Source organism: Anser brachyrhynchus (assembly GCF_964034855.1).
Source record: "Anser brachyrhynchus genome assembly, chromosome: 1".
Lineage (NCBI taxonomy): Eukaryota > Metazoa > Chordata > Aves > Anseriformes > Anatidae > Anser > Anser brachyrhynchus.
In genome coordinates, this window is record NC_137694.1 from 103,497,747 (window position 1) to 103,512,854 (window position 15,108).

At 42.2% G+C, this 15,108-nt stretch overlaps 1 protein-coding gene across 6 annotated transcripts in view; it reads left to right on the forward strand.

Annotated features, from left to right (window-relative positions):
- The window catches only part of FAM131B (family with sequence similarity 131 member B), a 36,895-nt gene that overhangs the window by 12,495 nt on the left and 9,292 nt on the right, over positions 1–15,108 (forward strand). For 4 of the 6 annotated variants that reach the window (XR_013948911.1, XR_013948912.1, XR_013948913.1 and 1 more), the window contains exons 2-6: positions 8,623–8,732; positions 10,177–10,212; positions 13,718–13,807; positions 14,391–14,601; positions 14,927–15,070. Coding sequence is in view for 3 of the 6 variants with exons in the window: in XM_080586312.1 (XP_080442438.1) it covers positions 8,623–8,732; positions 10,177–10,212; positions 13,718–13,807; positions 14,391–14,601; positions 14,927–15,070 (591 nt within the window). In the remaining 3 variants the exon portion in view is untranslated. Of the gene's footprint in view, positions 1–6; positions 266–8,622; positions 8,733–10,176; positions 10,213–13,717; positions 13,812–14,390; positions 14,602–14,926; positions 15,071–15,108 lie in introns of those variants that run through there. The other 2 variants (XM_080586314.1, XM_080586313.1) reach the window with 2 other exon arrangements.

A 15,108-nucleotide genomic window follows, 5' to 3' on the forward strand; every position in this document is an offset into this window, starting at 1 on the left:
GGTATGGTGTGAATGGGAGAGCCTATGGGAAAAGAAAGGGTAGGGGGGCTCACATATATGTGTTTTTCGTATGTAATATGGTAACATCAGGGTGCGGGAAGAAAAGGGTAAAGGGGACAGTTGGGTAGTGCAAAGGGTCTGTGCTGTCCCTTCTCCAAGTCCTTCTGTGTGTTGCAGAACCTGAGGTGGTAGTGATGCCTTTCTTTCTCTTCCTGCTCCAGAGTGAAGGGAGAAAGGTGCATTGCAATCTGCCAGTTGACTCCCGGTGAGTAGCAGGGATGGTCCTTCTTCCTCACTGGTAGAGATGAAGCTACAGAACATAGATGTTACAACTAATGATATTCTTATTCTCTAAAACAGTGCTCAGTGCTCATGTGACATGCTGGCCACAGAGATTAAAATTTAAATACATAGGGAGAGCAAGATATGAAATTGCCTGCTGCATATTACTTCTGCAATGTTGGCTATAGGCCCACCAAAAAAAAAGAAAGAAAAAAAAAAGGCTGTTAGCTTTGTTCGTATTGACGTTTTCATACTTACTGTGCTGAATGAGGCCCCTGGGGACACATTCTCTGCACTTCAGAGAAGCACTGAAGAATGAGGATAAATCCATCGCTGCTGTTCATGCTGGCTGATACTTGTTCTGCAAATGAGACAGGTCTTTGAGATTTTTTGTTGTTGTTGTGTTAATTGGATGTGTTCCATTTTGCAATATCTCCTTAGCTTAAATGACATGACTGCTTCTCAGAACAGCTATCTGTGTGTAACATTAGTCTCAGTGCTCAGCTCTTTTTAGTTGCAAGGACATGGTGTACAGTAACCTTTAGCATTGGTTTGAAAATGCTTCCAGTCAAGAAGGAAAATGTTGGTCTTGGAGCTTTGGTCCTTAATTCTATTTCCTAAACAGCTCTAAAAAGGGACCTACATGCAGAAAGAGTCAGAATGGTCTGGGAAATAATTTAGGTTACCCAAATTCAAAGCAAAGATCCTGAAGAACTGCCTGTCTGATGCCTAATCCTACAGACATCTCAGAACTGTAGGTGTTTTCATTTTTGATCAAAAATTTTTGAGACATCTGTTTTGTGGAGACCAAGATGCTTTGAAGAGCACTACACTGCTCAATCCTCTCTCATCCATGAAAACAGGCATTTTAATATTCACCTTCCACAAGTGGTTCAGTTGCTATCTACATTCTGAAAAAGCCAACAACAGCTAACCACTTTCTATGTTTCATTATCCCTGCTCATACAGTTGTGCAAATAACTCAGTTTGATTTCTGAGCTTTACCTGGGAGAATCTGAATGCTTTCATCTGAGGTTCAGCTCAGGGACACTTCACTTGGCACAGAGGCTTATTCCTTTCCTCTACGTTGCCCTTTCGGCTAGCTTTCAATGGCTTTCTGTAAAGCACACAGGGAAGAAAAAGGGTTTTGTGATACGCTATCTGTCCATCTGTCAGTACTTTGCAGTAGCTTCCACTTCTTTCATTTCAACCACGTTTGACAGGACATGAAGATGTTCTATTAGACAAAGATACTACACTTTCCACGAGTATCACGAAAATTCATAGAATCACAGAATATCTTGAGTTGGAAGGGACCCACCAGGATCATTGAGTCCAACTCCTAGCTCCACACAGGACCACCCAAAAATCAAATCATATGTCTGAGAGCATTGACCAAATGATTCTTGAACTCCGACAGGCTTGCTGCTGTGACCACTTCCCAGGGGAGCCTGTTCCAGTGTCCAACCACCCGCTTGGTGAAGAAACTTTTCCTGATAGCCAGCCTGTTGCAGCTTCTTGCCATTCCCTCTGGTCCTGTTGCTGGTCACCACAGAGAAGAGATTGCTGCCTGCCCCTCTGCTCCCTTCATAAGGAAAGCTGTAGGCCACCATGAGGTCGCCCCTCAGTCTCCTCTTCTGTAGGCTGAACAAACCAAGTGACTTCAGCCGCTTCTCATACGTCTTGCCCTCCAGACCCTTCTCCAACTTCATAGCCCTCCTTTGGACACTCTCTAATAGTTTTATGTATCATATTGTGGCACCCAAAACTGCACATGGTACTCGAGGTGAGGCTGCACCAGTGCAGAGTACAGCGTGACAGTCACTTCCCTCAACCAGCTAGCAATGCCATGCTTGATGGACCCCAGCATACAGTTGGCCCTTTTGGCTGCCAGGGCACACTGTTGACTCATATTCAACTTGCCATTGATCAAACCCTCCTGGTCCCTTTCTGTGGGACTGCTCCCCAGCCTCTTGTCTCCCAGTCTGTACATATATCCAGGGTTGCTGAGTCCCATGTGCAGAATACAGAACATGCTGTTGTTAAACTTCAAATTGTTGGTGACTGCCCATCCCTCTAATTTGTCAAGATCTCTCTGCAAGGCCTCTCTACCCTCAAGGGAGTTAACAGCTCCTCCAAAATTGATATTGGGGAAAGTACAATTTAAATACTGATCATAATTACTGCAATTACATTTGTTGCTTTCTTAGTCATTCAGGGTAAAGAAAGGAGTGGAAAGAAATAATTGAACCATTTACTCTAAATATTGGTGTTTACCAACATTAAAGTTGCCTACCAATATCGAATGATAATGTTTATGTTCTCTCCACAAAGAAAAACTTGAAAAACAGAAGATGGTTTGCTAACAGTGGATAATAACAGCGCTGGAAACTCATTGTATAATTTATATGTTTCTTCTTATGTTAATTGACAACACATCTGAAAGTGATTGACACAAATATATGTTTAGTATATAATGTGTATCTGCACCAGCATTGCATTGGGAAAAAAAAAAACAAAAGAGAATTTAGGACTCTAAAGCTATATTGTTCTATTCAGTGCAAAACAAAACATAGAAGACAAATTAGAGATTTTGAGCATCCAACACAGAAGTTGCAACAAAATAGATTATTAAAGGCTTCTGCATAGATGCAGGTGCACTATTCAAGCAAGTACCTTGTTAAATGAACAAAATACAGGCATACATATCAAATACACTGTCAATGAATGCACAGTGGTAATAGAATTGAGAAATTGCAAAAGGAAACCCAAAGAGAATAGACTTGTTAACATTACAATAGATAAGTAATTCAAAACCAGATGAATTTCCTATGATCACAGAAATGAAAAGAAATTGAAAATATGTCCAACTAAAACATTTTATGTCTCCATGAGAAGTCAAAGTATTCATCAAAGTGGGCTCTAAAATAAGAAAAAAAAAGTATTAATATTACATCAGTAAGGTGGGATACAGTCATCCAGATGGATTCTTGGAGTTTTCCAGTGCATTCTTAAAAATCGTTGCTATTTCATATTGCTTGTGAATTTTAGAAAATACATTTTCTAATTTCTGAGCCCATGGTTACCATGCTTAAAAAAAGGGGGGGAGGGGTCTTGGGAGGGGTCTCTTTCCCTCATCTATTTTTTTCCTTTAAAAATGTTTTTCATATTTATTATTTAAAAATGTCTTAACGTCTTAAAATTAAATGACTTAAAATTAAATCTTTATTTTTACTTAAGCAGTACTGTAAGGAGCAGAGGGATAGTATCTTTCCCCCAAAGGCTTAGAGGGCTAGAGTAGAAACATTTCTTCACTTGTGATGGATACATCTTTCTTGATATGCGTCTGTTAGATTTTTTTAAATTAAATTTGTGTTAAAAATACAAAGCAACTTTGATCTGTAAACAGTGTCACTTAGTATATTTATGTATTTAAACTGTGTTGGTTTTATTTTACTGCTTCTTATATTTAGCTTCCTACTTATTCTTCAGTTATCTACTGAGTCTTTCAGGCCAAAGATGGAATTTATGATGTTAAAAACAAAACAAAACAAAAAAGCGACAACTTTTATAAGTGCAAGGAAAAACAAAAGTCCTCTGTGTTTTTTCTATACACACTGTACAAAAATGGAAACTATCAGTGTGCTACCAGTATTGAGATCAAAAATGGAATGTCTTTTGCCAAACTTTGGGGCTGTTGAGTTGCCTGTACTGAGCACCTGTCTACCTGAGGTTGGTCTCTTTCTCTCTCTTTCTGTGTCTGAGGGGTCCTTGCAGAGTATTTTCAGAACAGTGCTGCAGCCTGTTTTGCTCTGTGTGCCAGGATGTGTAGACTTACAGTAGTGTCACAGCACTATGCTCAGAAACAACTGAGAGTACAGGAATGAAACTTAGAATAAATGGAGATAAAACAGCCATGGCACTGCTGTTGAAGCCTGTAATGAAGGCTTCTGTACTTCTGCCTTCTGCTTTGGAGTGGTAGCACCTCTTCTACCTCTCCAGCATCATTGTCTATATTAGCTCTGCAGCAGGAATGCCTCAGCTCTCCCCTTCTAGTGTGATAGAGAGTTACTGATGGAGTGAAGGAGCAGGAGCTGCCTCTACAAGAAGAGGCAACCGAATCCCAGTAAGCAGAGGTAGGCACCCACTCCTACACCTAACTCCACTTTCAACCTTCCACTGACCTCTGTTGATTCCTTAGCTCACCCTGATGACATTCAGCCCCTCCACTCCTTCCTTTATGTGCCCTCTCCAGATTTGCACTTCCTTGCGGTGCACCTTTCTTGCCCTCCACCAACTTCTACCCTCTACCCTTTCCCAGCTCCAGTGAGATCAAATACATTTATTCTAAGCCAACAGCAAAACTTATAGCTGATGCACCTGGGACTGACAGCTGGGCTTTTCAAGGCTCTAACAGACACTTTCCTTTGCTAGAGATATTTCTAGCTTCGATTTTAATGCCAAACCTAGTAGCTCTTCAGCCACATTAGGAATGAGCAGCCCATGAGTGGGCCCACTATGGCCTTGCCCCTCTCACTTGAATCCAAGCACACACCACAGCACCCTCTCTTGCTTTGACAAGTTCAAGATTGCTCGGTCTCACAGGGAGTAGTGCTGTCTGCCACAAAACAAAACAGAAAGAAATGAAACTGCTGCCAAATAGGAAGGCCAAAGCATAATAAAAGCTTGCATAGAAGGTAGCAGTGATGTGTCAAAACTTTATGTAGCGATACAAGAACTGATTGCTTGGGGTGAGCTAGTTGCCGCTGTACTCCCCAGCCAGAGAAAGTGAGGTAACTGTCCCATACAGGCATTGCACACCAGGATTTAGAGGAAGTTTTGGCAGCCTGGCCTTGGGGACCTGCCAAGGCCTGAGTGGAGATACCTCCAGATCTGCTGGGAAGCTCGTGCACAACTTCAAGTGCCCTTATAAACGGGCACTTGAAGCCCATGAGCAGAGATGAATCCAGTAGCCCAGTGGTGGCACGGCTGCTGTAGCTCTGTGCCACCAGGTGCAGTGAGTAGCAAGGCTGAGTAGGTATACCCACAAGCATGCATACACAACATACATACATACATATACATATATGCATATGGCCAACCATGCAAATCACCACAGGAACGTACTCAGCAATCATACAGACTGCACAAGCATCCTCATCTTGTTCCCATCTCAGCTTGGTCAGCATGGAGATCCACGATGTGCAACTTGGATCCTTCCTGTAGCTGGGATGCTCAGTCTGCTCAGTAGCTGCCCCTGGATCCTGGTCTCCCCAGTTGCTGGCACCTGGATGTACAAGCCCTGAGGCCACAGCCCCACTCCAGTTGCTGGTACAGATTCCTCACTTATATATACACACAAGCACATGCACGCAGAGCTTTGTGACACACAGTAGCCAATACCAGTAGCCAGCTTATCCTGTGGTCTCACTCTCAGGTGCACATTGGACATACCTGGCACTGAGGTCGTTTCACCTACTCGCCAGCTAGTCCATTTTCACTTTCAGTAATGATCACATACTCTTTCACACACTCTCACTTGCTCCACTGGATTTCAGTCTCCATTCTCTCCAGTTCCCAGTACTTAGACCTCCATTACATAACACATGCACATGGAAAACAGCATCCTGCATGCCAGAAAATAGTTAGAATTTAACAAGAAGATAGGGCAGACTGCACAGAACAAGTGCAGGGCATGGCTAGACAAGCATACTGATAAGCAACCCAATTACATGCCACCAGCCCCTTTTATCCCTTTCTCTATTTTTCTCATATTCCTCCCCAAGCCACCTCGATCCCACGCTTTCCCTGCCATTGGTTCTACCCCTAAACATCCCATAAATCCACTGCAATCCCTAAATGCTCTTCTCCTACATCCGATAATAGGTCCCATATCCCATGGCATATGAACACCTCCCTCAGTTTCAAAGTTGCTCTGGAGAACCTCTTCCCCTGCCTCATCTTCATGGGCACTGTTTCTGAACCGTGGGGCTGAGGCTCTCTATGCAACGACCCTTGGGAGGGGTCCAGACAGGGTGTCCCTTCCTGCGAGTGCATAATTTGGGTTGCCACCTGCCATTGTCACCCTATGAGCCTCTGGGTGTGTGGAGACATGACTTTGATGGGATGATGGTTCCTGTTCTGTGCCTGGGAGCAGCCTGCCAGGGTACTATTTGGATCCCACCCTTCTGCCATTGTCTCTCTGTGCTTCTTTGTGGGTGTGCAGATAAGCTTGTATCAGATAATGTGACATTATACCCTGCAAAGGAGGGAGGGTGACTGTGCATAGAAGCTGAATGATCTGATCAGAATTGAAAACAATTTCAGCTGTATATTTCTAGCTCATGAATTGATCATGGTTAATAGTAATCACAATTAGAAGTAAATAAAGGAGCTCAGTAAAGACAAATACATGCATGTACTTGTTAGGAAAATCAGTCGAGATGATCACAACCTTGAAAGGTAGTCTTTGTCATGTTCATTAATGCCAAATCCTACTACCTCCTGAAATTTGGCTATGTCTGACCTCTAATGCTTGGCTTTGTAGCAGACAGTATGGGAATTTGTTTTTTTTTCTTTTAAGTTCCCTGAATAGCTTCTGTTTTACTCAGCCAATCAGAAGCACATGGGAAATGCTATTAAAGCACTCAGTTACAATTATCCTGATGAACAAAAACATATTTCATGTGTGAAGGAGAAAGTATGACTTGATCCTTTGAGAAAGAAATTTTCTTACACAGCAGAAAGTGATGAGGTATGAAAGTGTGGTGGACACTAAATCAGATAATATTTGCTTTCTGCTGTTTTTTGACTTACCAAGCTTAGCTTTTTTTAAGAGACCAAATTAACTTATTTGCATTTTGAATTCTAGCTGATGAATGCCTCAGGCTTCCCACCCATAAATGCCTACATGCCTCCTACAGGCCTGTGTAGGGCAGAGGATTGCACAATACCTCTTGCCTGTCAGAAAATCTCTACCCAGGTAGTGATAAACCAGTGTAAATGTGCCAGAGCTGCTAGAAAAACCAACAGGGTTTTCATACGTCTGTGGCAAAGAAATTTGCCACAAAGAGCAAATAAAAAGCGAAACGCTAATGAAAATAGCACCATTCACATTCAGTAATATATATTTTAAATAGACTAGAGATTGCACAATTGATCCAGGAATCGATGATCATTATTGGAGCTCTGTTTCTTGCTAGATTGCAAAGGGCTGTTTTAAGCACAGTATAACCTTCTCCTCCATGACATGGATGCAGGAATAAAATGTTTTAATAGAGTTTGAGGATAGAACAAGGATTGAAGGCACAGTAAATAGCTATATGGACAGAGAGGTCATACAGAACAGTCTTGATACTTGGCTATATGAAGTTTGCGTTTAGTTTCACTTATATTAAAATTTAATATTAATCATTTTATTTTTTTATATTTATTCTTTCATTTTTATAATTTCTATTTTACATTATTAACATTTATTTTTATTTAATCCTTTAAGTTGTATTAAAATGCATCTAAAATCAAACAGCACAGATTCTGCTTTTGGATGGGTGACAATCCCAGAAAACTGTGCTGAATGCATAGGGATCTCAGTGAACAAATAGCGGAACATGAGAGTCTACTGCAAGGTTATGGCACAATGGGTTAATGTGATGAGGAGCAGCCAGTCATTTTTACCTTTATTAGCAGAATGGGTGAGAGAAGTGCTGTATTACTATGCATGGTTTCATGTCTGCATTTTGAAGAACTAAAAAAATTTAGATGTCTTTTAAAATAATAAACAATTTATTAAGGGGGATGGAAAAATGCTATACAGTAAGAAACCTAAAGATCTCAGTCTATTTGATACATCAAGAAGAAAGTCAAATGTATGAATAACTGTTCTGAAATTTAACAGCAGGTATTAAAAAGCTCTTTAATCTTTCTGAGAAAGGCAAAGCAAGGACCAGCACCTCTAAGCTGAAGCCAAACTATTTCAAATTAAAAAGGAGAAATGCCTTTTTAAGTAACGATGGCTTAATACTGGAACAGGATATCAAAAGAATTGGTTATTTCTGTCACACATCATGACTAGATTCTTTTCTATTGGGAAGATATGCTTTAGACAAGCATACATTCTGCTTGAGAGCAACACAAATGACTGGTCTTCATATAGAGATATCCTTGTGAAACATAATAGTTAATGATGTACAGATGGTTTGATAAAAATCAGGTTTGGTTTAAGGCCGTTATGGCCTTAAAGTCAGTGATTCTCCTGTATGCTAAGCTGACTTGGCTTTTAAGACTCTTAAAACACATTTAAGTCAGTGGCATTTGGAAGCCTGACTAGATATGTTCCTGCAGGAAATGAGGTGATTGCAGTAGACTGGAAAGGACTGAAAGATGTGGACCAAATCAATATGGACAGCACCAGTTCACTGCATGGCAGCAGCTTCCACCGTCCTTCCACTGAGGTGAGTGCTTGTCCCAGACACACTTATCCAGGGGGATCAGAAAGATTTGATTCTTTCTGAGTTTAGCAATGAATGTTGTTTATCACTGGGGCATCATCTGGGAGGGGACTAGGATGTCAGTGTGCACCCAAAGATCAGACCTCCATATCTGTGCAGTTTGGCTTGTGTAGTGTAGAGCTGAGTCACTCTTTAGAATATCCAGAGTGAGTAAGAGTTTGCACGTAAAAATGTTTTTAACCACTCACAACAGAGGCAGAACTGAACATGAATAAGACTGTGGCAGTTATGACAAGCCTGTAGGTCTGCATTCCTTGAATAATGGATTCAGTGAAATATCCAGCACTATGTCTGTCCCAGCTTCTGCAGTATAGCCGTACAATCTTCTGAAGAAACATTTGTCTCCATTTTGATTTTTAGGAATGCATTCACTAGTAACTCACTGCCAATTGATTTACTGTTTAGTCAAGGGCTGATTCATTTCCTGCTCTGAATTATTGCAGTTTAGATACCTGAATTTTCAGCTCTGTAAGGTTCAGAATTTGCAGTCCTGGTTAATAAAAATATCAACAAACAACATTTGGGAAATCACAAATAATGTTTGCAAATAACAGACAATTTGCCTAATCTTACAAAGTACTAATGTATAGGTATTTTATTTCCTTTTTATACTTTATTTCCTTATTACACTTTGCTGGCTTGGAATGTAACTCTAAGAAACTTAGAGTTTCACAAAATCATGACAGAAATAGTGGAGCCTAACCTTGTATGGAAAACTCAGTTAAAATCAAATACAGGTCTTAAAGCCAATGAGTGTAAACCATACCTCATGAAACATTTTGATTTATGTAAATTACCATGGCTGTAAACAATTCATCTAAATTTTCCTGAGCGTTCACATCCCCAAACCAAGATGTTGAGATGTGAATCCTCCCAGCTGAAGGAAATGCACTATGAATTGTTGCTGTAATGACTGGTATGGGCAAGGGATCTGGTTTGCAAAGGGAAAGTGGGTCAGAGTGGACAAACTGAAAGACTACAAGCAAAAATAATTTTGGAAGAAAATCATTCTGTAACTTGCTATCATACAGTAAAAATAGGTAGTGTAGCTCCTCCTTGTGTTAGCCTCAGAGGGATGCACCTCCCATACAGAGATGCCAGCTGCAGTATTTAGCAAACAAAAGCTGTTAGAAGGGGAATCTTAAAGGTGTTTGTATTTCTCCCTCTCATACTTTTTTATCATCATATTTACTTGCATACTTCCAAATACCATGGTACCTACAGTCACCACAGTCAACAACAGGGAATAAGCCAGCTCGAAAGACAAGTTTTTTAAATCTATCAGCTAGAGTAGTGGCTGTTGATTATGGCAAACTACTGGAGAGATGCATAGCTGTTTGCAACTTGTTCATTACACTAACATCATGTCCATTTTTGGTTTCTTTAGCAAACACGGACAGATTTCTCCTGGGATGGTATCAATGTGAGTATGCACCACACTACTGTTCATATTCTAGTCATAGAAAGCCCAGGGTTTGTCTGTTATTAGATATAGTGGCAATCAGAATGGAAACATGAATGAAAGTCTTCACTGCTACTGAAATTCTGGGCATTGTCTAAGATTCAGAGGATGCTGATGGATTTTGGTTTGCTTCTGTGGCTTTACTGCCTCACAAGGTATTTAGATCTGCAGGTGGCTTTTAAGTTGCCTTTATCGCTCTGGGATAAATGTGTGTCATTCCTGATATGTTCTTTGTGATATTTCTAGGCACTGTTAGATAAAGAAGAAGAAGTATAGCCAGCAAGTTTAAGAAACTCAGTAGTCTTTGATCTTTTCCAGCACTTTGGAAGAAATGTATCTTATCATTTTCAGCTACATACAAAAGTAAAAGCATTTTTTACTGTCCCCTGAGGAAGATGGTCAGCACAACTTAACTTTAGCTAACAAGTGGAAGAAGAAACAAACAAATATTTTAATATGTTCCTTGTTGCTCTTAACAACTATGCCATGATTTTTTTTTTTCCGCTAACACAAAAACAGTATCCTGAAAAGGGAATAATTTCTATTAGTGCTACAAAACTATTCTTTCTGGTTGAGAGGATTAAAAAGTATCTTTCCATAAATTAGCGTTGATAGTTTTATACATTTTGAAAGGTAGGATTAGAGGCCATGTTTTTGGCAGTTGTAAGCAATTTCAAATTTCAGATACTTTTTAAATGGGTGTCATTTTCTGGGTCTCTGTGATTTGAGAGCACTTGGGTCACTGAATATCAAGGGGATTTGCATTTTTAACCAACTGTGGTGTTTTTACCCTGCTGAGCAGCTGAACTACACCACAACTGCTCTCTTACTGCCCCTCCTCAAAAGAAGAAGGGGAGAAAATACAATAGAAAAGGGCTCTAGGATTGAAATAAGTACAGGCAGATTGCTCACCAATTACTGTCACCGGCAAAACAGACTCAACACAGGGAGATTAATATAACTTATTGCATATCACTAGCAGACTAGAACAGTGAGAAACTAAAGACAAACTGAAAACAGCTTCCCATCCACTCCCATCAACCCTCTTCTACCTCCTCCCCCTGAGTGGTGTAGAGGAACGGGGAATGGGGCCTGCGGTCAGTCCATGACACTTAATCTCTGACACTCCTTCATGGTCACTCTCTTCCCCTGCTCCAGTGTGTGGTCCCTCCCATGAGATACAGTCCTCTATGTGTGCATCCCATAGGCTTCAGCTCTTCAAGAACTGCTCCCATATGGGTCTGTACCATGGGGAGAAGTCCTTCAGGAGCAGAGTGCTCCAACACGGGTCCCCCACGGGCGGCAGCTCCCCCCAGACCCCTGCTCCTGCGTGGGCTCCTCTCCACGGGCTGCAGCTCCGGCCCGGGGCCTGCTCCTGTGGGGGCTCTCCATGGGCCGCAGCCTCCTCCAGGCCACATCCACCTGCTCCACCGGGGGCTCCTCCGTGGGCTGCAGGAGAACTTCTGCTACGGCACCTGGAGCACCTCCTCCCCCTCCTTCTTCACTGACCTTGGTGTCTGCAAGGCTGTTTCTCATCCTCTCTCTCCCAGCTGCTGTTGCACAGCAGTTTTTTCCCCTTTCTTAAATATGCTCTCCCAGAGGCGCAACTAGCATTGCTGATTGGCTCAGCTCTGGCCAGCAGCAGGTCCCTTTCAGAGCTGACTGGAGCTGTCTCTTACCTAACATGGGGCAGCTTCTGGGCTCTTCTTACAAATGCCACCCCTGTAACACCTCTGCTACCAAACCCTTGCCACATAAACCCAGTACACCAACCCTTACTACTGACATCTCATTCATTGTGGCACTTATGGCTTGGGATGTTTTGCTTAGGCTCTTTTGCTTAGAGAAACACATTGAGCAGGAAAATTACACAGCATACAGCAACTCACTAGAAGAACTTTACCATTTTTTTTCTCATTGCACTTCTGTCTACGTGAAAGCAAGGTACACACGATCACGTTTCCTTAAAGAGAGTAGAAGATAGTTTTCTTACTTGCAATTTCCCATTTTCTAGCCCATTCGGAATCCATCAAGTCCTTTCTCAATGTGTCTCTTTCTCTTCCTCTGTGTAATTCTGTATATCTTTGGTGTCAATGCTAGCTCATGAATTTCCTTCTCTTCCTATTCATTCTTGCCTTCCTGCCATAGCTGTTCAGTCTCGGAGTGGCAGAGACCTCCTGCAGATGCTTTTTGTTCTAGGTCATTTTCATGAGGTGGCTCATAGCAGAGTCCCCAGGCTGTTTTGAAACAAATGGGCAGATACTGAATAGCAGTGCCCAGGCAAGAATGACCAGTGGGGGCACAGACTGACATTCTTTAACCAGCTTCATCATCAAAGGAAGAGCACAATGGAACAAGCTGTGTTCTCAGCTACACCTTACCTTTTTTATTGTTTTTCCCTGCTTTCTGATAGCTTCAGCTTATGTGTCACACACACACATTCCTGGCTGCAAAGTTACAGGATGCCTCACTCAAATTTACACTCAGTTTTCAGAGAAACTCATCTCTCTTAGCTTGGCAGTTGACTGGGATTATATGCAGTTCGATATCAATGCTTGTCTTTGCCTCCAATTATTTGACTGCCTGGTTATTGCTCCTCTCAGCTTTCATGAGGTCTATACCTATGACCAAATGGTTGCTTCAAATCAGGTTTTAAAATTTCCACTGTCAAGGTCACTACTTTTGAGTATCTTTGTGTTTGAATGCTGAGTATGAACATGGGGGACTTGATTTTTAGAGGCTGAAATGAAGAGCGAAAGCAATGCTTCTTTAGCCATTATGAAAATTTAGCCTCAAATGCAATGCCTGGCATCTTCAAAGAAGCCTGATGAATTCATCTTGAGAGACTGTGTTTTATTGTGTTTGTGACTGCTGCCTGTCCTTGTTTTTCAGGGACTGAGGATGAAGAAAGAGAATAGAGTGAAATTTACTGGAATTGACCTAATTTCTTTACTAGTAGTTGTAGGTGCTTGAATGAAACAGGATGCACCACTGATAGAGTCATGTTCATTTTAAGACCATATAAAATATGAGAGGAAATGAACACCAAAAGCAACATATAAAATAATATCTGTAGTGTGATGCATATTGGTATGTCTTGCCTATCACATTGTCAGCTCCTCACTGTAAGCTCCCTGATTGTCCATCAGCCATGCCTTGCCTCTGACAAAGAGCAAGAACAGTGCAGCATGTCCATAGAGGACTGGCAGCAGCCAAAGGGAGGCCTCTCACAGCCTACTTCTGTCTCTGCCACTGACCTTGCCTCACTCAGTCCCACAGCTATGCACTATCAAATATTGGTTAAATAGCCTCTAATTTTTTCATCTCCTCTTTTGCCCTTTCTTGTTGCTTGCTTCTGCTCTTCATCTTCCCTCTACCTTCTGGAATTCTTAAACTGATTTCTTACTTCCATTCACTTTCTTTTCACCTTCCTTTATATATTTCTTCATATTCTCTCTCTTTTCAGCTCTCCATGGAAGATACGACCTCCATCCTCCCCAAGCTGAAACGCAACTCCAATGCTTATGGGATTGGAGCTTTGGCTAAATCATCTTTCTCTGGTGAGGTCCTTAAAACCTGGGTTTATCCTTGGCAGCTTCTCTCCACAAGCCTTCAAGGCCTCTTCTTATAGTTCCCTGTTGCTTTCCCAACTGCTCCCTTCTGACTCATGCCTTTTCTTGGCCTTAGAGCAGCCTCTACCACCGTGGTTAGAGATATAGAAATCTCTTAGCTTTTGCACTTTCAAAGAAACAGATTTTGCTTCTCACCATGCACCCCAGCTCAGACATCCTCAATTGTTTCCCCTCAAACTGTCTTGGGTTTAACCCCATTTTCTATTTCTTAGTTTGTTCACTTCCAGGTTTCATCACTCATGCCCAACTCTGTCCCAAATGGATTCTAGGCAAGGAAGGAAATGGTCTTTCATATTTGGGGTTTCCTCTTTTTCCCCCTCCTGAGAACCAGTCCAAGAAAAGATGGAGAAACTCTCCTGGAGAGGGATACAGTGAAAGGTGGGAGACACCCAACCCAAGGCCTGAACCCTGTCAGGAAAGGAGGGGAGAAACCCCACTTCCAAGAGAGGTAAACAGAGAGGCAAACAACCTTGGAGCTGTGTAATAGCCCCTCCTTGTTTTCTAATGTCTGGCCCCTTAGGGATATCCCGCAGCATGAAGGACCATGTCACAAAGCCAACGGCTATGGGCCAAGGCCGTGTGGCTCACATGATTGAATGGCAAGGCTGGGGTAAAGGTAACAGCCAGCAGCAGCAGCACACGCATGAGACAGCACGCAAAGATGCTGATGCCTACTCAGACCTGAGTGACGGTGAAAAGGAGGCCCGATTCCTTGCAGGTAGCTCTGACTTTTTTGCATGTGAATTGGGTTGGTTGGGATGCCCCAGAGCAGAATCGCTGGGATACCAACGTGCAGGATCCTCAGAAACACACTCAGGAATGTCTCTGGGTAGTTCAGATGGCAGAAGGAGATGAGAGACTGTGGTTGGAGTATTGTCAATGGAATGCAAAGTGTAGACAGCAAGGGCCAACTATGGGTGATGGGCATTGCTGAGTTTGGAGCATAGTGGGACAGAGGGACCAACAGATGAGATTTAAGAGGGTGGTGAGAGGTGGAGGCATTCATGCATCACTGCTCCCCCTCCATGTATCTTTTGGCACAGGAGTGATGGAGCAATTTGCTATATCAGAGGCAACTCTCATGGCCTGGTCCTCTATGGATGGTGAGGATGTGAGTGTAAACTCAAATCAGGAGAATCCAGCAGGCAACTACTCTGAGAACTATCAGGAGCTAATGGAGAGCCAAGGTGAGCTCCAGCACCTCTTGCTAATCTTGAAAGACCCC